Source organism: Aphelocoma coerulescens, unplaced genomic scaffold (genome assembly GCF_041296385.1).
Source record: "Aphelocoma coerulescens isolate FSJ_1873_10779 unplaced genomic scaffold, UR_Acoe_1.0 HiC_scaffold_123, whole genome shotgun sequence".
NCBI lineage: Eukaryota > Metazoa > Chordata > Aves > Passeriformes > Corvidae > Aphelocoma > Aphelocoma coerulescens.
The window spans coordinates 75248-96366 of NW_027183480.1; the positions used below are offsets into that span (position 1 = coordinate 75248).

Below are 21119 nucleotides of genomic sequence, written 5' to 3' on the forward strand. Positions count from 1 at the left end.
TTTACCAGCAGATCAGGAGTTTCTTGGGTCTATTTTTTCATGGCTCAAATTTGTGAAAGGTTTGGAAAAGTACACTTGGCCCCCAAGTCTAAAAGGAGCCAAGGAACTCCTGCATGTGCACATGCAGGAGCAGGGATTCTGGTTCCTGCTGCCAGGAAGTGGAGAGCCCCACTTGTCTCTTGCCCTTGGTGTTTGGTGCGATGGATCCCCCACTCTGCACATGCATGTGCAAGGAGGAAAGAGAGACCAAGTTTGGTGGTTTTTTTTGTACAAAAGTGCTGCTGATCACATTGTGTGTTTCTGCTGGAATCAGCAGTTCAAGTGGCCCTTTTCTGATGCATAGGCAGGACCTTGCGTGCCATGCTCTTGCATAAATTACCATATTATTTCAGCAACTTTCTTTAGGATCCTGCAGCCTTAGCTTGCTCCGAACTCCATAGCTTCCCCCTGTCAGTTCTTGTCCCCACAGCTGATATTTGGGCTCCACAAAGCACAAGGCATCCTGATTTGAAGGTGTGAAATCTTTGCTTTCAGTTTAAAACCAAAGCATTTCTTTGCTTTGATTTTAAAAGCGAGCTCCTTATTCTTCTGTGGGTGAACACAGCCCAGGACACATAAAGCGGCATAAGGAGCAGTTGGGGATGAAAGCAGCTGGAAACGTTTGGAGAGGGTGGGACAGGATGCTGTCCCTGGAGCCTGGCACAAGATGCTCCATCACCTGCAGGTCTTGTGTGGCAGGGTGGAAAGAAAGGGAGGGAAAGCTCCTCCTGTCTGAATTGAGAGAAGTTTTAGAAACCAGAAGACAAATTACTTCTCATTAAAGCCTGCATGATTTATGGCATGTCATTTGCATGCCAAAACTTTCCCAAACAAAGCTAATTAGGGAGCTGAAAGAGCCTTTCCTGCAGAAACAAGGCTTTGTACTCCAACTGTTAAATAGCTGCAGTCAGATTGGATAGTTTATTACTGCATTAAGAACGTCGTCTTGACACCCGTGTCCCTGTGCCATCCATAGCAGTGTCTGGTACAAAAGATCCACCGACAGTCTTGGTGTGGAACAACCAACTTCGGGAGAAAGGCATGGAGAATGGAGTGTTTTCCCAGCCACACATTGCTGCCTTGTCCGCCACCGCTGGATGCCACCAGCCTTTCAGCACTCTGGGAACGTGCCTTTCCAGAAGCAGGTTATTGAAAATGTACAGTACCAGTCTAACAAGCCCCAGGGATATCTGTGCAGATCGAACAGCACTTAGCCAGAAAGAAGCCACATTGCATATTTATGTTCATCTCCCAATTAATGGTTTCTCTGGGGCCATTCCATGGAATTCCTTTACTCCAAACACAGCACTGACCTCTCCTCATTCAGTCACTGGAATAAGGTGTTTCACCAGGAGGAGGGTGAAGGAGAAGTTATTCAAGTTATTCCCATCATAGCTGCTGGGAGAACTACTGGGAAGGTAGCAAGGATGCATATAAACCAGACAGGATTTTGGATTGAACCACTAAAACCCAAAATCTTTTTAGAAGGCAGGAAGTTTTAAATAGGTTTTTTTAATGTTTTAAGTCTTTCCCGGTAACGTCTGTCCTGTCCTGCAGAAGAAACCAGCTACAGTTTGCATTCACTCACCTGTGACACCAGGCAAGCCTTGGAAGGTTCTCCAAAAACTGGCCTGCCAAGAACCTGCAGGCATATGACTGGTACAGGAGCCAAATCCAACATGGATAGAGATGATAAGAAGCTATTAAGTCCCACAGAAACATGAGCAAATGCCTACCAAAGCTGAAATGAAACACACACTTGCCATATCACTGAATATGTAGAAAACCATCAGCACAGCATCTTCCTGTTTTCATAAGGCATGAGCCTTATAAAAGAAAATTCTGTAGAAAACATAATTCAGTTTGCTGCTGTGCTCCCAATCCATCCATTCATGAGTCACCCGGTAATTCCTCCTGATATTCTCCAGTTGGTTTTGTACTTGCCAAAGTAAGCTATTGGCTGCCTAAAATGTCCATCTAAATATATCTTTACTTATCTGAAATTGCCAGGGAGGGAAACTAAAACTGCTGAGTTACTTAATCAGAACTACCCACTGCTTTAGGTCAGCTCTTCCCTGCCTTCCAGCAGTCTCTTGGGAAACACAGGTATGGGGATTTTAGGTCTCTGAAAAGTCAAAGGAAGAGCTGTCTCCTAAAATCCATGTCCTAAGTAACCCACGAGCCCTTTGCCAGACGGATGAGCCCAATATCTCCTGATGACTCTGCCCATGTATATGACTTACTCAGTGCTTATTCAGGGAGTTAACTCTAAAAACCACAAATCTGCCCCATTTTCACACATTAAATGTCAAGAACTCAGTCTCAAACCTTCTCTTCTTTCCAAACAGATTTGGGGAACCTTTGGAGTGTCTTTGCAAACAGTGTTTGTCCTTCCCCTAAAGAGGCACAAATGAGCTTCAGCAGTTGGCAGCTGACTGGGTGCCATCCTTTATTGCAGGAAGAGGGACTGTTTTAATGTCCAGAGAAATATGTTTCAGACCTCTACAGTGCCCTCGCCCCAGAAGCCTGGAGCGAGACATATCTGTCCTACACAGAAAGCCACAGTGTGTGCAGTGATGCAGAAAGATTCAGAGAAGTATTACTTGATCCAGACTTGTCCATTCTGCATCCTTTCTATTTACAAACCAAAACTACAGGGTGTTTCTTGCTTTGTGGCTTGGAGTTTAGCACATGTGGATACAGAGAACTTAACCACATTTAGAGATGTTCTTTTTTTTTAAAGCAGAATGTGACTCACACACTTTCCCAGTCAAATAATTTCAGCTCCAGTGCAAAACCCATTTTTGGAAGCCACATGCTTCCCTGGTTAAATATTGAGCCCATTTTGACCCCTTCACTGTAAATCAAAAGCTGCTTTTTAATACCCTGAACTTCCCTGCAGCCTAAGCTGTTGCAGCACATAAAAATTGATCTCACCTGACTTGAACTGAACTTGGGTGTCCGGTCAACTCATCTCAGTAACCCAGGGCTGAGAGACAGACTTGGAAACAGCATTTCATCTCTCTTGATTTGAGATGGAATAGATAGAGAGCGATTTGGATGTGCTTATTGTTTCCAAGACATCCTGAATGGTACATCGAGACCTTATACTGGGCACCTGTTTGCAGCTCGACAGGACTCTTCCTGCAGCCTTAGTATGCACCTGGACGGCAACATGGGAGAGTTAACTTGCTGCAAGTTCACATTTTTATTGCAGCTGACTTCCTTGCATTGACAAATCTTAATATTTAATGCTGAAATCCTGCTTAGGCAAAGTTATGCCTGAGATGAGATGCAGACTTGTATCTCTAGTCTTGCATCCAGCAGCTCTCATTTCAGCTAACACCAGAGTTGTATATTTATTGTATGTGTTTTTCTTTCAGACTGTTTGTCTTACACTGCGCTGGAAGTGTTATCAAAAAGGTGTTATGGGAAGCAGAGATGCAAAATCATTGTCACTAGCCGGGATTTTGGAAGTCCATGCCTACCTGGAGTGACAAAATACCTTAATGTCAGCTATGCATGTGGTAAGAGCAAATGCACAATCATTTTCAAGCCCTCATTTCTGCTTGCAAAGACACACGCGTGTCCACATACGGGCACTGAGCCTTCCTAAATACCCACTTCCCTTTGACATAGGAAGTTTGTGACACAGACACACACAATATGTGAACAATCCCCTGGGCACAGCGGCACCTAACAAAGACTCTGGACTTAAGGGGTTTTTGCTACAAAAAATGGAACCTACAATAAAATATTAAGTATGCAGTTCAATATTTTTGAGAAAGACTATCCAGATAAGAGTCAGTTCCACAGAATTCACCTGCAACAGAGCTAGGAAAAATAACCTGGCATTGCCTGGCATCAGTGCAGGTAAAACAGTCCAGCATAATTGAAGCACTGTGTACAAGCCCAGTCCTGAAACCTGATTCATGTGAGCACATCTACAGCTTCTCCCTCACAGAGGGGTTTCCCTTTTCATGGAAAGGGAAGTGAAGGTTTATGAAAAGTAAAGATTTGAGGTTATACATCCCTTGCAGGATTGAAACATACTTCAGCTCATTCCTCAGACAAGAGGGAACAGCTTTTCATATTGTTTGCTATAGACTAATATATTTTCATAAGAGGCGAGCAGAATTCCCTAAAATACTTTGTTAGGAGCAGCTCTACAGCTACATACTGCAAAGTCCCTTGGCTGCATCCCTAGTGAGTAGTGGTCAAAGGGCACAGGTTACCCGAGACATGCTTTTGAGAACAGCAGTGTAGGATTGATGGCTAGATCACCTCTACCTGAAGATCAGAGGAAAATGAGCCCTGAGAGATTTTCAGTCTCCCCAAGCATTGGTTGTCAGCTGTGAAAGGCGGTGCAGTAATTCAGCTTCCTATTACTGGAGAGATACAGGAATCTGCCAATTGCACCAATACATTAGATTGTTGTGCAGCTGCCTTTATGAATGAGTTAATGTAATTCTCTCTGGTTAGCATGAGCATAACTACAACAAGTCATTCCTCTTTGCACATCTGTGTATCAGAAAAGCAGCGTTATGGAGTTATGCATGCTGTTATTTAGGGATGAGGTTTTGCAAAAACATGTGGGTAACAAATAGTGTTCTTTTGTGCTGCTGGCACATTTGGAAGATTTTTTTCTTCTGCCAAATCTTACTGGGCTGTGCAATGTGAAGCACTAGCCAATGATTTGCAGATCTGATTATTTTACAGATCATCTAATCAACATGGGAAGAATTTGGCATATTCCAGAATCACAAAATTTTACATTCATTCTCCTCACTAGAAGATGCCTGCTAGTCTGATGCTTCCCAAGATAATGCAAATAGACCTGCCCCTGTAATGACAGGAACTCAGCAGACCAGAGCACTTTTGTTCTCAGGGCTGTGTCACACTTCAAAGTATTTCTATCATAGTCAGGAACGTGAAAAAAACCCATGCTGCCACACCCAGCGGTCAGCAGCCATTTAGGGGTAGTGAGTCTGGCTGCATTTTTACATTTGCAGTTCATTCCTGACAGTATAAAAACATGGCAGGAGCCAAGAGGTGCTAGTTTCTTGAAGCCTCAGTGCCCCCAGTGATCTGCTCAGCATCATCTCCTGTCTGCGCAAGGTGGCTCTTGGTGAGCCCGCGCTTCAGGATCATGGAATCCTCTCTCAGGAAACACGGCTCCTGTGGTCCCACGAGGATCCGCACTCCCTGGATGCCAGAGTCCCTTTGTGTGCTGCCTTTGGCAGCCTGCAGGAGGTGACTGACTCCTACTTGCCAAAGCAGTGCTGGCACAAGTTGTAGTACAGATGTGATTATCTTAATAAGAATTCCTCATGCTGGTAGCAGCTGTTCTGTTCAGCAACTTGATGTAGCCTATCCTAATTAAGGTCCTTGTGTCTGAAAGGCACCGTAATGAAAATGAGCACTGCAAGGAGCCAGGAGCTCTTTCTGTCCATGCAATTTTGAATTAAACATTCCCCTACAATAAACATTTGAATGGTAGAGGGGAAGAAGAGCAAGCAAAGCCTTGGGGAGCTCCCCCTGCAGGGGGAGCAGGAGGGACACCAGCACAGGTGAAGGAGTCCCAGGCCATGCGACAGGAGCTCTAGGTCCTGCATCGGCGCTGGAGACTGAGCATCCTCCCAGGACATTGTTCACAACACAGGCATGTTGTGCAGAACAGCCAGGCCTGCAAATGCAGACTGCAGGCTGGAAACAATCCTGCTCCCTGTCTGCCCCACACACCAAGGAAAGTATTCTGCCACAGGAAAACAGCTATAAACTACCATGAGGTTCAAGACAAAATAGAAATGAGCTTATTTACCCCTGTATCTGTTGGCCTTCCACTGCAAACAGGAGCCAAGAGTCCCAAAAGTATTCCTTCATGAGGAAAGGAAACAGCTCTGACTTTGAGCCCACAAGGAAAGAAAAGTTATGCTCACAAAGAAGTGCTATTTTTAGTTGTTTTCCAAATGAAAACTATGCTAAGCTGCAAACCTCAGCGTCTGTTTAAGCTGCAAACCTCTGTTCCATTTAATTCTCTCAACACTGTTTCTTGGCAAATATTTCTATGTGGGATAGAGGTGAGTGTCATACTTGAAATTTCTTCCTTTTTTTCTCTCACAATCAGTCTGAAAATCAATCAATCTGGCTTCACATAGTACAGGAACAGGTGCCAAGATCTGGGTGTCAGAAGGGCCCATTCATCCAACACAGAATATGTGAACCATCAATGTCTGTACAATGCACCTGCTTGTAGTTCTTCTATTTGAAGAAGACTGTAAACACTTATCAAGGGAATAAATTAATGAAATGAGAGAGATGCAGCTCATTTATTCCCATCCTCCCCCCTTTCCTCCTCAGCAACTCAGAGGCTTCGCAAATGACATCATGCAAGACTTTTAACATTTATCTTAGAATTACAGTGAATTATCCTCATCCAAACCCAGTATCTAGATGCAACCTAGCACCTGGCTGTAGCCCAATTTATGCTGAAGTTAGAGGCCAATTTTGTCTCCATCCACTGGTTGGCACACCCTTGAGGGGCTGAAAACAAGGGGCAGGTTGCCAGGCTGTATGGAGTTGCATGGATGTTCCTGGAGCAGGCTGGTGTGTGTAAATCCAGTCACAGGCCCAGAGCTGCCCTGACTTTGCAAGAACCATACAATCATTAAGGTCGGAAAAGGTCTCCAAGATCGAGTCCAACCTTCAATAACACTGTCAGAAACCCAGTTAATAAACCCAGAGTTAGCAGTGGGATTTGTAATTAACTGGGGAGAAGGTTCTTAAAACTAACAGAACAGAATTTGTCTTTTGTCTCTGCAGTTCCGAAACTTATCCTCACGGCTGTCAACCCCCTGGTCCCCGATAACAAGTCTTCCATCAAACAGAACGATGGTATGTACCACCACAGAATCAGGGTTTGGGATTAAGTAGTGGAAACCCTGCTGAAAGAGCTGCTCTTCCTGTTGGAGAGCAGGGGGACAGGCTGGGAGTGGGATGTGAGCACAGTCCTGCAGTCACAGCAACACTGCAGGAACAGTGACCTGCCCAGAGCCAGCATGCTGGGAAGAGCAAAAGTGAAATTGTAGTTGTTTCAAGGTGAAGAATCTTTTACAAGTTCTGCCAACACCTGCTCTTTTCAAAGGCCACAAAGTTAAGGATGACGCTGATGTGTGTACACTATCCCCAGTAACAGGAGCACATGGCATGGTTGGGCTGGGAAGGCCATTGGAGAACTGTGAAGCTTCATGAAGTAAAATTATTTCAGAAAACCCAATGGGAATAGGCACAAGGGGTTTCACTTGGCAATAGGCTCTTTTAAATGAACTTGCCATTTTCTAGATGTTTGATATTTTCAATAATTTGTTCATTATACTTTATTCAACCTATCAACCATTGTTTGGTCAAGTGTTCTGCAGCTCCTTCAGCACAGCACTGGCCTGCCTGTGTTTTGGGTGGACTCATTAGCTGGAAAGTTACTGGGTGAATATGAGTTTAGTAGATTCATTGAATTTACCTTACCTCCTCGTGTCACAGGTGTCAACCTTGATCCAAGGGAATCAAGACTTCCGAAGAAAGATGGAACTATTGTTAGCTCTAACTACTTGGCTACATTTGCATACATTAGAGGTAGGAAAATGAGGCTGATACTGTTTGGCTCACCAGATCATGGCATTATGGGAAAAGGGAGGACCAAATACGAAGGTTACAACTAGTAATCCCACGTTTATGGTAATGATATTATTACAATATAATCAGAGTCTTGTTGATGGGACAATCCCAGCATAATTGATATTTAGGGAATATTTCCTGCCTTGGAGGATTCAAACTCTCTAAGCAACTGCAGCCAATATATTTTTAAATTAATATTTTCAATGGGGACTGTTGGATGTTCAGTAGTTTTGTACACCTGGCCCTGACCTGTGAGAGCATTGGAAACACCTGTCTTTGGAAATGTTGGGCTGCATACATACACAGATTGTCAAGGGGAGGGAGGGAGGGAGGGAGGGAGGAAGGAAGGAAGGAAAAGGAAGGAAGCCATCCCAAACCCAAGCCGTCTCTGCTGTGCGACAAAGCACGTTTCATGACTTAGCAACACTAAGTGCAAAGGAAGAAAAGTGCTACCTACTCACCCTGGCCTGGAGATGCTGCCAAGGCCCTGCTGAGCCCACAGTCACTCTTCTCATGAGCCCTGTTTGTGAGGGTAAGGCCTGTTTTGGCAGGATGGCTGGAAAAACCAAAAAAGGTGTGCAGAGTTCTGGTAGCTGGCTGACAACAGCAGTGAGCTGGTCGTAAAGGGTTGGGGTCATGTTGTTATTTTACGATGTTATAACCAAGCTGCATTTTTGCCCAGCAGTTTGGAGAGGCAGAGCTGGCAGGGTTGGGCTGTGAGTGTTGGGAGGTTTGGATGCTTTATGGCTATGGAACACTGCGGGAATGGCAGCTGGGGGTCTGTAGCCAGCCTTGGCAGTTTATAAAGTGATTAAGCCCTGGCTTTCTTGCCTGCAGATCACCCCGAAAGAGCCGCTCTCCTGTTTGTGTCCAGTGTTTGTGTAGGATTATTCTTCACGCTGTGTGCCTTGGTGATCCGCATGTCGTGTGCTAGTGACATCCGGAAATTGCACAGAAAGAGGGATCAGCTGGTGCCAGAGAGTGCCAGAGCCTACGAAAGCAGTGAACAGGAGGAGGAGGAAGAGGAGGGGGAGGATTCCTCCCTTTCAAACACCCAGGGTGAAACAGACGGACTTTACAGACCTTCTTACTCAGGTTATAACTCAGCAGAGGCAGCAGAACTGGCCGAAAGGATTGAACGCAGGGAGCAGATCATACAGGAAATTTGGATGAACAGCGGTTTGGATATGACACCTCCTAGAAATATGAATACATTTTATATTAATGAACAATAAATGGCTTATTTTGGATGACACCCTATCCCTTAAAAAAAAAAAGAATGTACCTTCTGTGAAGGAACATTTGTATCAGTGAATATAATATTTGTAAAATAAAAAGAAATATATGCAATAAAAAGAGGGTTTCATACCCTTGACTATCTATAAATCCTTCTGTGAAAAACACTCCACAGTTTTAATTCATGCTACAGATTACTTTTCACTGTAATTTGGGATCAACTGCCAAATCCATATTCAGGAATATCAAAAAAGGTGGAAAATATTTAAGCAGATGTATTCAGCCATCAGAACAGACCTGCCTGAGGTGTGCTCCAGCTGCTATCTGTGCTGGCAAATCTGTGAATGACAAGCTGCTGCTTTCATAAAAGACTCCTGACTGGCCCATGCTAAGAACACTTAAGGGAAACACTGATTTTTCTGATCCTAAAGCAGGGCTAGAGCCAGCACTTGAACACAGGTCATGTTCTCAGGATTTTTTATCAGTTCGCAATCTTCACTTGAAAATTTTTAGACTAGACAGATTTGGTTTCAGTTGGACAGAAAATGAAATCAGTAATGTATCTAAGCTGAAACCACAACAGCCTTCCTGTCTTAAAAACGTCTCCAATATTTTAGCTGCAGCCCACAGGGAATTTACTGAACAAAAGGAGGAAAAATGTCACTTCCTATTGGTAATACTTCATGGGTTCATTGTGCTTCCCCACTGAGATGCTGTGTGTCCAGGTAGAGTGTAGTATGAAACACTTGGAAAGAAAACAGTGACATGACTTGTCATTTCCTACTGATACAAAGTCGAATTAAGCCTGGAAAAACTTTAAAGGGAGGAAGGGAGCTTGCTCAGATGACTAAGGCACAATCCTGTCTGTGCTCAACTGGAAAAATCTCACCACCAATTAGCATCCTATCAGCGGAAGGAAGAGAGGCTAAGGAGATGGACAGAGGGTTGAGGTCATCCAGAGCACTGGGAAACTGCAGGAGAGGCCAGGCACAGTCCAGGAGCCTGGCTGCATTCCCTCTGGGACACTGCTCTCCCCTTTCCAGTAGGAAGTCGTCATAAGCTGTGCTATGCACGACATTGATAGGTGTTGGTTTGGAGAAGCCCATGCCTTGGTTCTGAGGGTGGAAGAACGCAAGTTTGCCTTTGGGGAGGGCTCTGGGCCAGAGCTGGCTCCTTCCTCCTGACTCATGGGGCAGGTGCCACCCATTTCCTGGTCAGATACGAAGGGACTGATCTACATCCCAACAATTCCCTCTGCTGACAGACCATACTAGTGAAAAAAACCTGATCCTCCTCTTTTACTGGAGCGGGCTGGGCTCTGACCTGGAGCAGGCTGAGGGCAGGGGCTCCAGGGCCCCCTGCTCTGGTGGGCTACCCAGAACTCTGAGTCCTGGTGAAACTCCCTCCTGGAGAGCCTGAGGCCCATAGGCCACTTGACACCCAGCTGGATCTTTTCTGGAAGTTATCTGTCTGACAGTTAATGCTTATAGCCACTAAAATTTATGCATTTTCTTCCCTCATTTTTATTGGAAAGCCTCGGATGTCAGAAGCTGCCATCCTAACAAAAGCTGGGAATTATCTTTCCTTCCGACTTCACTTTGCCCAAGGCTAGGTAAAGTCAGTGTGCCCTAGGGGTGACCCGCTGGAGAACACCTGGTCCAACCAAGGACGGGACTCCACAACCTTTCTGGGCAAGCTGTGCCAGTGCTCGGCCATCCACACAGTGACAAAGTGTTCCCTGATGTTCAGAGGGACCCTCCTGTGTTTCATTTTGTGCCCAATGCCTTTGCTCCTGCCACTGGGCACACAGGTCCTCTCCCTGTTTTGTTCACTTCATCCACACAACCACCCATCTGATAGCCCTCCTTGGGATTCCCAGATGAAACCAGGGTCTACATTCCTGGTGACAAAACAACTGCAGTGCAGCAGATCAGCAGAAACCAGTTTGCAAACTCGGAAGTTAGTCCCTTCCTTGGGGCAAAACGTTTAACTTTTCCCAACTCCCATTCCTCTCCTTGCTTTTACAGCCTCGGAGGAAAAAGACCTTTCGTATTGAAATAGTGATTTAACAGACCTGATCCCCTCCTGATTTTCCTCCCTGCCTGCCACCACATGCTGTGGGCAGACAGTAAAAAATTCCTGCAGGTGCCAGAGAAGCAGCTGCTTCCCAAGATTTCCCAGCTGCTTCCCATTTCCCAGCCACTGGGAATGTGTTTTGAGGAAAAAGAAGTGCAGTGCTTAATAATGCGTACTCATTTAAATGGATCCTCCAACGTAGTGACAAATCATGTCCAAACCCCAGCTCCACGAGCAAGTCAGCAGGGCAGAGGAAACAGCTTTTGCTCCAGGCTGGGAGGTCAAGCTTCACTCAGGATCTGTTCCTCTGACTGAACTATTTATAGTCTGAATTTGGGTTGCTATTTTATTCTTTTTGCATAAACTTTCCAAGTCTAATTGGGGAAAGCTGTCAATTAGTGGTTCACCTCATTCCAAAATATTCACTGTTCACAGCAGTCTGAAAGTCAGAATGAAAAAAAAACATGAGAAAACCTGATAAACAGACATTGAATTATTTGGATCTTTCTGAAACAACACCCTCTGCAGAAAAAGTATCCAGTAGAGAAAACAGAAAATTAATGAGGTATGCACTTACCTGTCCCAAGCCCTGAAAAAGCCAGCAGCTGAAGTGCCATAGCTGGAATCTACTCCCCCTCTAGGCTGAGGGCTGATGTATCCACAAGGAGGGTGCCATGGGGCAGCAGCAGTGATGCTATGGGAAGGACACTCAAGGCTGGCAGTGGGATGGAGTTTCAGCAGTAAAATCCCTGCAATTTCCCAGGAGAGCAACCTAAGGAGAAAATACTGCAAAGGAGAGCTTGCAAGTTGTTTGGACTATTTGGTTTGGGCCCCACACAAGGCTGTGGGCACGACACACATCTGGAAATGATTATGACCCAGCATCAATATCTGAACTTGCTGGAAGGCAACATGCAATGCTAGTGTAGCTGTTTGAACTCCTCACTCCTGCCTTGAAAATAGTCTCGAGTTTGTCGCCAGGAATGCTGGGTGAGGTTGCAGGAAGCAACAAATAAGTCCTTTTTATTTATCCAGAATCATGGGTGAGGCAGAGAACAGAGCAATGTGGGAAAGCAAAACCGTGAAAAGGAGAAAAGGAATGAAACCAGGTGTGGAAACCATTTCCACTCATCAGGATGGTGATAAGGCGACAAAACAAAAGGTTTAGCAATATTCTGCTGTGTATCTCCTCTGAGAGAGAATGGATTTTCCCTCTAGAAGGGCGTGGCTTAAACTTCTAGAAATAAGTGGTTTAAAAGAAAGACAAAACACTCACAAATTTGCAAACCTACGTGTGGTGTTTCTATCTCATTATCTCCTTGCATAGTTAAATATCTATAGGCTTTCCTGGGCTCCTGTACTCTTTAATCTTTGTCCAGTGAGTCCATTCAATTTCAGTCACAATAAATGAATCCAGCAGATCAACAAACACTGTTGTGGGAACTCCAAAAAGCATCAATGCTACGGAAAGTTTGCTCAGCCAAATAAAAAACCAGCACCAATTAGAGCAGAGAACAGCAGTCAAAGGAGTGCAGAATCTCTGTCAAATATTTCCTACGCCTTCTTTTCCCTTGCTTTCAGAGAGGAGATGAGAATATTATAAGCTCCAGGACACTGATTTTCCTCTTAGGAAGTGGTAGAACAAGTGTTTTGTTAGAAAACTTTTTTGCCATGTGAAATAATTCCAAATAAATTTTAAATAAAAAATATTTGAAGTTTTGCAACTCAGAAAAGCTGATTTTTCTTGTTGTAAAAAGCCACGTTACTGTAAAGTTGAGATTCAAGAAAAACTACCAGACACAAAACTTCCCTAAAAATAAAAAAATCAGCGATTTAAGTAAAACCACCATTAATAATTCACTGAATGGCATTACTTATCTTTTCTGCATCCAGTCTTCAAGCTGCGAGTTCAGCAAACACTCAACTTTTAACTTGATCTGTGTCTCTTCAACCATACTAATATGGAAAGTGATGATTTTTTTACTTCCATCTTAGAGATCTGGTCCTATTAAACTTGGGTTTATTTATTCAATCTACCTGCAAATGATGCTCACTTTTGTATACAAATTTCTTTCAACCTCTATATACCAGCAATAAAAACTAAATGCAAATAATGAAAATGAAGCAGTCCACAAGGATGTTACTTGTGTTTATACAAAAACACTTCCTTTAAACAATTATTAAGAGGCTACCTCATTTCAAAATGATGGTTTGGAAACAGCTATGTTGAAATGTGAACAAGCACATAAAAAACCTTCATTCTCCCTGGATTAGTTGGGGGAAGCTCATTTCCTGTAAAATAAATTACCTTCTCCAGAGCACACCATCTAACAGTAAGAATGAGAAGAGAGTAAAAAGACCACTGAACACCACCAAACATTCCAGTGCATATTTACTAGACCTATTATCTATGAAATAGATTGACACTTCCATATCCAAATTACAAGTTTCTAATAAAATACCAAACTTCAAGAGAATTGGTTCAATTCTTTGCAGAGGAAAGTGCTGCTGCAGTCACAGAGAAATATGAACATTTATTGAACACCTAAGGCCACAGAAGTGAAAATTTCAGCTGCTGTCAGAAGAATCTACCACACACAAAACAAGTCTTTGCTGCAAACAAGAGCATCAACTGAGCAGCTTAAGAAGGGGTTTGCAGAGCTTCATCTTGGACCCCATTTGATGTCTTTTACACCGTGAAATTGCCTTTTCAGAGCATGGTTGTCTGCCCACTCAGCATTTAGAAATGAGTCGTCGTCCTCCTCCTCCAGTTTCTGTGGCAGAGAGGGGAGGGAGGTGGTGAGGGACACAGCCTGAGCTCTATCGGAGCAGCTCAGCTCTCAGGCTCCAAAAGAACACTTACCTTCAGCTCCTCCTGCTTCCTGTAGTAGTACAGCATCATCTCTTTTTGCTCCTCATGACTGATCACAGGCTCCCGCCCTGGAGCTCCTTGTCCTTTCTGGAAGGGAAATTGTAAACGTTGCCGATGGCATTTGTGATACAAAGGAGAAGCTGCTACACAAAGACATCAAAAACCTTTCTTCAGACAACTGGATTGTCAAATTTAATAAAGTCCCTCAGGACAGGAAAATAAATGCTGAGAAACTGCTTCTGCATTCATAGAATCCCAGAACGGTTTGGGTTGGAAGGGACGTTGAAGATCATTTAATTCCAAGCCCCTGCCATGGGCAGGGACACTTTCCACTAGCCCAGATTGCTCCAAGCCCTGTCCAACCTGGCCTTGGACACTTCCAGAGATCCAGGGGCAGCCACAGCTTCTCTGGGAAACCTGTGCCAGGGCCTCACTACTCTTGCAGGGAAGTAAGGGTTGTTTTTTCAAGTGAGGTTTATTTTTTCATCTCTGTATCTGAATCATGCTGTCAATTTTGTGGACATCAGTGGAACATGCCACCAGGATTGAGTCTATTTTACTTAAGTTTCCACTCTAAAAGACATAATACATCTGTTTTAATGTCACTCTAGACATTTCAGGATGTGCCCATATCTTTAGCGCCCCTGCTAATACAGACACAGGATGGCTTAGCACTCAGTAAGGCAGGGAAGTACGGGAGTTACAAACCACTACATATAAAAGGAAATTGCTTATCCAGGCTACTGGGCTCCTGGAAGAAATGATGGACCAAGCAGAAAACACCTGCTGTCAGCAACTGCAAACACAGCATCTTGCACGGAGATAGTGGATGCTCTCAAGAATGAACAGGGTCTGAGGCAGTTTAGGCAGAGAGAAACTCCTGTACTGCACCGCATTCTTTGAGCGGTTCCTTCAGCTAATTAAACAGACAACATTCCTGGGACCCCAGACTTTAGTGGCTACTGAGATGCCACACCATTTTCCAGTGACCCTGAGAGGAAAGAGAAAGCAATTCTGATCTTCTAAGTGACAAACACATAAATCACCTGACTTACCCCCTCTCAGGGATGCACTGCAGAACCTGCAGGTGGCAAGATTGGCCATAAAACTTTTCAGTTTGTATTTCATCTATTCTTTAAATACCTCTTTGTACCTGACAAAAACACTATGGAGCAAGAAGTAGCAACTATAGTACATGACTGACAGGCTAAAGAATTACTGAAGAAAAACCCAAGAGTATAATCCATTCAAACCATAAAATAGATGTACAGTTTTAAGATGCTCAAGCTGGAACTAATCTAATCCATTTTATATTCCTAGGGATAGTTCTCTCCCACAGAGAACAGACAACCAAGGGTGAGGAACTTGTAGAGAAATCTCCAAGCAATACTCACTTTCTGGATCTTGACAATGATGGTTGTTTTCTCATTTTTGCCTACGTAGTCAGAGAGCAACTTTGTTTCTTCCAACTGCTTTCCTGCCCACCACAGCTGTGCTTCCGATTCTTTTATAACTTCGGTTCCAGCCTGTGACAAAATAAATAAGGTGAAGAGTTGGGGAGTGTTGTTTCTTGCTTTCTATTTTCCAAAACCAGATTTTTTTTTCTGGGAAAAAAAAAAAAAATCATTCTGGAATTCCTTACATGAAGTGTAATTTTACACTCTACTTCTAGATCTTTCTCCTCATACTCATCTATGGCATTTTTATTTATATTCCATTCAATCTTGGTCTAATAGAAACATTTTGGGCAACAAATTCTCCATATTGGAGGTGAAAACAGCCTTCACTGATATGATGAAGAACAGCATAGCCCATGTTTAACTCAGGGACTACATATAAAGGGAATACATCACTGCATACATGAGTTCCTGACAAGTCTTCTTTATCTTCGAACTCCATCCTAATTGGATCATGTGGAGGCAATCCCATTGGATACACAATCATCACAGCCCCTCGGAGCTGCTCCAACGCATCTTTCACCGTCTCCATATTAACACACACATTGGCCTGAACTTGTTTCTGAAATACAGACAAGGATCATTGGCAATACAAACAAACCTGCAGAGAGACTTTGCTTTGTGCCCAGTTCAAAGGTTCAGTGATGGGATATCTGAGCAGAGCTAACAGGCTGCCCAAAGATATTAGGAGTGCAAATTTCCTCATTGGAATACTGACTCAGGAGTACATCTCTCACCTTTGGTGCCTCTGTTTAGCCTGCTTACATGGGATGGGGGAGGAAACAAAAAAAGGACATCTTCACTAAATTGTGCAGGAAACAACGGCCTGTGGGACACAGGACTCAAACCAGGACACATATGACCACAGATACCAGACAGGAATGCTTTGGCTCCAAGCACTTGTGACTCATGAACATGATTCAAGCCAGCAGAATTAAAGCAAGGGATAGAGAAGGGGCTTAAAACTTGAGAAAAAAGTAAAGCACACATGAGAAGTGTAAAGCTTGGCAAATTGCACAGCTCATGCAGAGACACATAAGACCAAGTACTTGAGATCATTCTAAATCCTACTGCACGGATAAAGAAGAAACATGACACATCTGGAAGAGAAGAAATTAAGTTCTTCCCAATAGATTTAAGAGTTTCTTAAGTACTAGGGTAAGGGAATGTTGCCTCCTTGTGGACGTTCTTGATCTGGCTAACTGGCCAGTGCAACCACAAATACACAGGCACATTTCTTCTCTTTTGTCTTTATCAAGTGGTGAACCAAATAAACCACTTCCCAAACTATCCTTAACTCCATTCACAAATTACTAAATTTGTGTTGCAAAGTCCTACTACAAAAGCTGAAACACAACACAGAGCACCTACAGACCTAGTAATGTGAATTTGAATACCTGAGAGCACCATGCCATCAGGGCAAACCTTGTGCTTGTCTTTGAACGCACACACTCAGCAGGACTGAGCATGAGTCCAAGTGCTTGTCAAACCAAGGCCTAATCCCTGCCCCATCCCTGGAAGTGTTCAAGGCCAGGCTGGATTGAGCTCTGAGCAACCTGGTCTAGTGGAAGGGCATCCCTAACCATGGCAATGGGGTGGGACTGAATGACCTTTCAAGCCCCTTCCAAACCAAATCATCTGTGATTCTGTGATAATCTAAGAGATTAGAACACATTTTTCAATTAATTACACATAAAAGTCAAAAAACTTCATGAACTCCAAGAACAGCACAGAATGCAGTTAATTTTTCACCAGAAAGCATGACAAGCATTCACCCAAAGAACGTATCGATAGCAAATTGTGTGGATGCGTTCTTTGGGTGAACGTGCTTTAATCATTCCACACGGGCTAGGTTGCCAGCATTCCCTTGGAGTTTAGTATCTGATTCCTTAACCTGTTGAACCACTCACCAAAAGCCTCAAAGAAAATCATTAACCAAAATGTCAGATTTTATTATGCTATTCACTTCATGGCATTTCTCAACAACTGTCAGTCCTTGCACTGAAAAGTCTGGTTTCACTTAAGATGCCCAGCTCCACAGCACTTTTTAGGAAAGCCCCACACACCACTTGAGGAAACTTACCTTAGAGATTAATGCCTTGGCTTCCTCTATTGTCTTCTTTATAACTTGCTGCATTTTTTCATTTGGAGCTAAAAGTAAGATACATATTTCATAGTCTACACTTACTGCCAAGAAACCAAGCACACAACCTGTCCAGACCCCACTGTGAGCAAACGAAACAGTATGAAATTGTAAAGCAGGAGAAACACCACTACGCTACAGCCTATTTGCCAGTTGGATAGTTCATTCCTGTACTTCTTACTAACTTAAGAAACAAGCAGTATTTTTCACAGGACAAACAAACTCACTTTTCCCCAGAGATATGTGACTGGTATTTGCCCCTGGACCCCTGGAAGTGTCCAAGGCCAGGTTGGACAGGCCTTGGAGCAGTGTGGTCTAGTGGAAAGTGTCCTTGCCCATGGCAGCGGACTGGAACAGGATGAGCTTTAAGGTCCTCTCCAACCCAAACCATCCTGTGATTCCATGGTTCTATGACTTGGAACTTCATTTGGGACACAGGTACTAAGTAGAAAGCAACAAACATAATCCCATACCCTCCACAACATAAACCAAGGCTCCTTCCCTGCTGGCCTGTTGTGGGCTGTACTAGCAGATGTGCTTTAAGTGGGCGTAACAGCTTGCAGTTGTGTTTTGTTCTAATTAAAATCTCAATCTAATAGCAAAGACAGTTTTGCAAATACACTGTACATTTCATATCACAGTTACCTGTTTTAGTTGCTATAACAAGCCTGTCCTCAAAAACAAAAATACAGCTAAAGCATACTCATTCCCAGCTTATGTCCCACTTAAGTGCATCATTTGACAGTACTCGGTTTGGCTTACATATACACACTGTTCAATACTCCAACTTCATCAATATCATAAGGCTGTCCTCCCACTTACAAACACATGTTCAGTGAATCTGAGCCCCAGGCAATGAGAGAAAAGGAGAAATATTAGAAAAACAACTTGTTAATGTATCTTGGAGTCCCCGGAGAAAACCAGTTCTCAAGTATACATTTACAAATGGGGAGAGTAAACTAAACCGGAACAGTCAAACTTGCTCCTGGTGATTGTTTATGTGCTGAAGAGAGATACTGCTCTTTAGGCTTGTAAATCAGCATTACCCCAGGTTGTAACCCAAGACAGAATTCCTGTGTGTATGACCATTAGTTTGGCTATCCCATTCCAGAATTAGGGATTTGTTGTTCCCTGTTATATTACAGATTATCTGTGTCTGAAGGGAGAGAAGCAAGCATTTACATTTGACTTACCAAATCCATTTCTTCGCCCCATTTCATCCTTCCTGAAGATGCTTCCACCGCTTGGGACACACTTCTCTGCCCACTCATCCTTTAACTTCAGCTCTTTGATCTGCTCATCTGCCAGTCCTTGCATATTGTATGGCAAGGAAATACCATGCTCTGCTAGCTCCTCCATCTCTTTAGAGTGTTTAGAGAACGAGATTAAAAGTCTCTGTTACTATAGTCCATTTCCAAAAGGCTTTCACACGATGTACGTGCAGGTAAACTGTGCCCCTAGCTTTCAGTTTTTCAACAAGTAAGTACAGGGAATAAATAATGAGGGCTATAAACACACATATAGATACGGATGCTGTAATAATGTTGAAATGTATACATTTCACATACCCATAAAACAACATAACAAATGACATGTGCAGGGACGCAAACCCGCATGGTACTTTCTAGCCATAAACCTTTTCTTTTTGGTATTTCCCTAGTCAGATTTTTTAAATTTCAGAGCAGCCTCAGTAGGGCCTCAGACACCCCACAAACACTGTGGCTGGTGCACAGCAGGTGTGGGTCAACTGCACCCCCAGGTCAGGCTCACCTGACAGGAATCTCTGCTCTGACAGCCCTACGGTGGGGCAGGAAAGGTTTTTTAAGGCTGCCTCAGAAGTGAACTCAGTGCTAATTCAGACACATCACAGACTCCATTGCATGTCAGGGGATGCATGTGGTGGCCAATGTAACCTCACACACCTGTTGGGGGACTGCTGGTCATAAGGGAGCACTTCACAGTGCCCTGAAGGAGGACTTTGGACAGGGGTCTGGAGTGACAGGACAAGGGGGAATGGCTTCAAACTGACAGAGGGCAGGGTTAGATCGGATATCAGGAAGAAGAAATTCTTCCCTGTAAGGGTGGGGAGGCCCTGGCACAGGTTGCCCAGAGAAGCTGTGGCTGCCCCTGGATCCCTGGAAGCGTCCAAGTTCAGGTTGGATGGGGCTTGGAGCAACCTTGGGATAGTGGAAGATGTCCCTGTCGACGGCAGGGGGTGGGACTGCATGAGCTTCCAGGTCCCTCCCAGTCCAAACCATTCCGCGATTCCGTGACTTAAGCAGCCGCTGCCGGCACACACAGCGAGAGAATTTTCAGCGCTGTGCAGTGCCCTCACTAAAATACCAAAGGCGGGAATTCACATGCGGTGGCACTGTGCGATCACGGCCCCGTTAAGTGCGGAGGCGGCGCGTTCCCGCTGCCCGGGCGGCTCCTGAGGGCCGTTCCCGCCCCCCGCGGCCCCCCAGCGGTACCTGAGCACAGGCGCTGCACCTTCAGCCGCCCGTTGTGGATGCGGGCGGCGAGCGGCGCCAGCTCGGCCAGGCGGGCGCTGCCCGGCGTCTCCAGAAGAAACTGGCTCTCACCGCCGCGCTTCACATGCAGCCGCACCATGGCCGGGGCGGGGCGGCCCCTCAGCAACGGAGCCGAGTCCTTGGATACCGGAGGCAGGGAGGGAACGCGGGGACCGGCCGCTCCCGGCGCTTCGGGACGCCCTGAGAGCGCGGTGGGGCCGCTGCCGCCCCCGCCGGCAGCACCAGGATCCTTCGGGATCCGCCGGGACGCTCCGGAGACGCCGCCACCGCAACGGCGCCTCCGCCGGTCCCGCGGCCGCTTCCGCTTCCGGCCACCCCGTGAGGGCACGGGAGCCGCTTGAAGGGCTCGCGCGCCCGGCCCGGTGTTGGAAACACTAGAACGTCTCAATAATTGCAGTTAAGGAGTTTAATTGCCGCTTAAATTAATTATTTTAATTAATCATCACCTACACGTATATAAATTACAAATAGCGGACTATTCTTAAATTACTCTCAGCCAGCATTTAGAAAAATTGTCATAAGCTATTTTTGTGGCAACAGCTTGGGAAAAGTACTGAAACATTCAGTTTCGAGAAACTAACTCTGATATGCTCCAATGAACAAAGCCCGGGAGAGAAAGAGGGAGTGGTGAGGTTGGACATTTAGAATGCAGAATTTATGGATCACAAGGACACTGCAGAAACTACCAGGTAAAGACTCAGCATTGGAAATTCCCTACTAAAGGGAAATATAGAAAAAGACTAAAAATATGGACTAATTAGCATAAGAAGTGAGAAATCAATAACCATTAAAGGACAGATTACTAATGAATGAAAGATAATTATGTAATTTAGAACCAATAAATTAACGTCTTTGTTTACTAAAATGTATCAGTAAGTGCAAAAGTTCTGTGTCAGGGTCTGTGTGGAGGCTGGAATTTTGTCAGCCACACATCCCCTGGCCAAGAATAAAGTAATGCCTGACTCACTGACACTAAAAAGACGGTCTTAGAGGGCTTTATTTATCCTGACAATTTTAGAGGATTTGGTAACACAGGGGCACAGACAGAGAGGAACCACTGGGATCATAAGGGCAGGAATATTTCACGCATACCT

At 44.6% G+C, this 21119-nt stretch overlaps 2 protein-coding genes across 5 annotated transcripts in view; one reads left to right on the plus strand and one right to left on the minus strand.

Moving 5' to 3' along the window:
- Positions 1–13297, plus strand: part of LOC138100656 (protein eva-1 homolog C-like) — a 36982-nt gene extending 23685 nt beyond the window's left edge. For 2 of the 4 annotated variants that reach the window (XM_068998540.1, XM_068998542.1), the window contains exons 5-8: positions 3423–3566; positions 6862–6933; positions 7576–7668; positions 8548–13297. In XM_068998540.1, coding sequence (XP_068854641.1) covers positions 3423–3566; positions 6862–6933; positions 7576–7668; positions 8548–8945 — 707 coding nt within the window. In that variant the 3' untranslated portion in view covers positions 8946–13297. The remainder of the gene's footprint in view (positions 1–3422; positions 3567–6861; positions 6934–7575; positions 7669–8547) is intronic. The other 2 variants (XM_068998543.1, XM_068998544.1) reach the window with 1 other exon arrangement.
- A 100-nt stretch (positions 13298–13397) lies between these two features.
- On the minus strand, positions 13398–20324 carry LOC138100657 (cilia- and flagella-associated protein 298-like). The gene is made up of 7 exons (XM_068998545.1): positions 19966–20324; positions 18688–18855; positions 17435–17502; positions 15755–15913; positions 15289–15420; positions 13886–13981; positions 13398–13796 (listed from the first exon to the last, which is right to left on the minus strand). The coding sequence occupies exons 1-7, from the start codon at positions 20102–20104 to the stop codon at positions 13686–13688; spliced, it is 873 nt and encodes a 290-aa protein (XP_068854646.1). The 5' UTR covers positions 20105–20324; the 3' UTR covers positions 13398–13685.
- Positions 20325–21119: the final 795 nt, after the last annotated feature.

Bases quoted from the DNA above. Each gene is read 5' to 3' on its own strand.
- LOC138100657 (XM_068998545.1), bottom strand. From the start codon at position 20,104: ATGGTGCGGCTGCATGTGAAGCGCGGCGGTGAGAGCCAGTTTCTTCTG. The intron at 17,503-18,687 runs GTAAGTCAAATG...TCTTACTTTTAG, and splicing joins GGGGCGAAGAAATGGATTTG to CTCCAAATGAAAAAATGCAG. The intron at 13,982-15,288 runs GTGAGTATTGCT...TTTCCCTTCCAG, and splicing joins TCATTGTCAAGATCCAGAAA to AAAGGACAAGGAGCTCCAGG.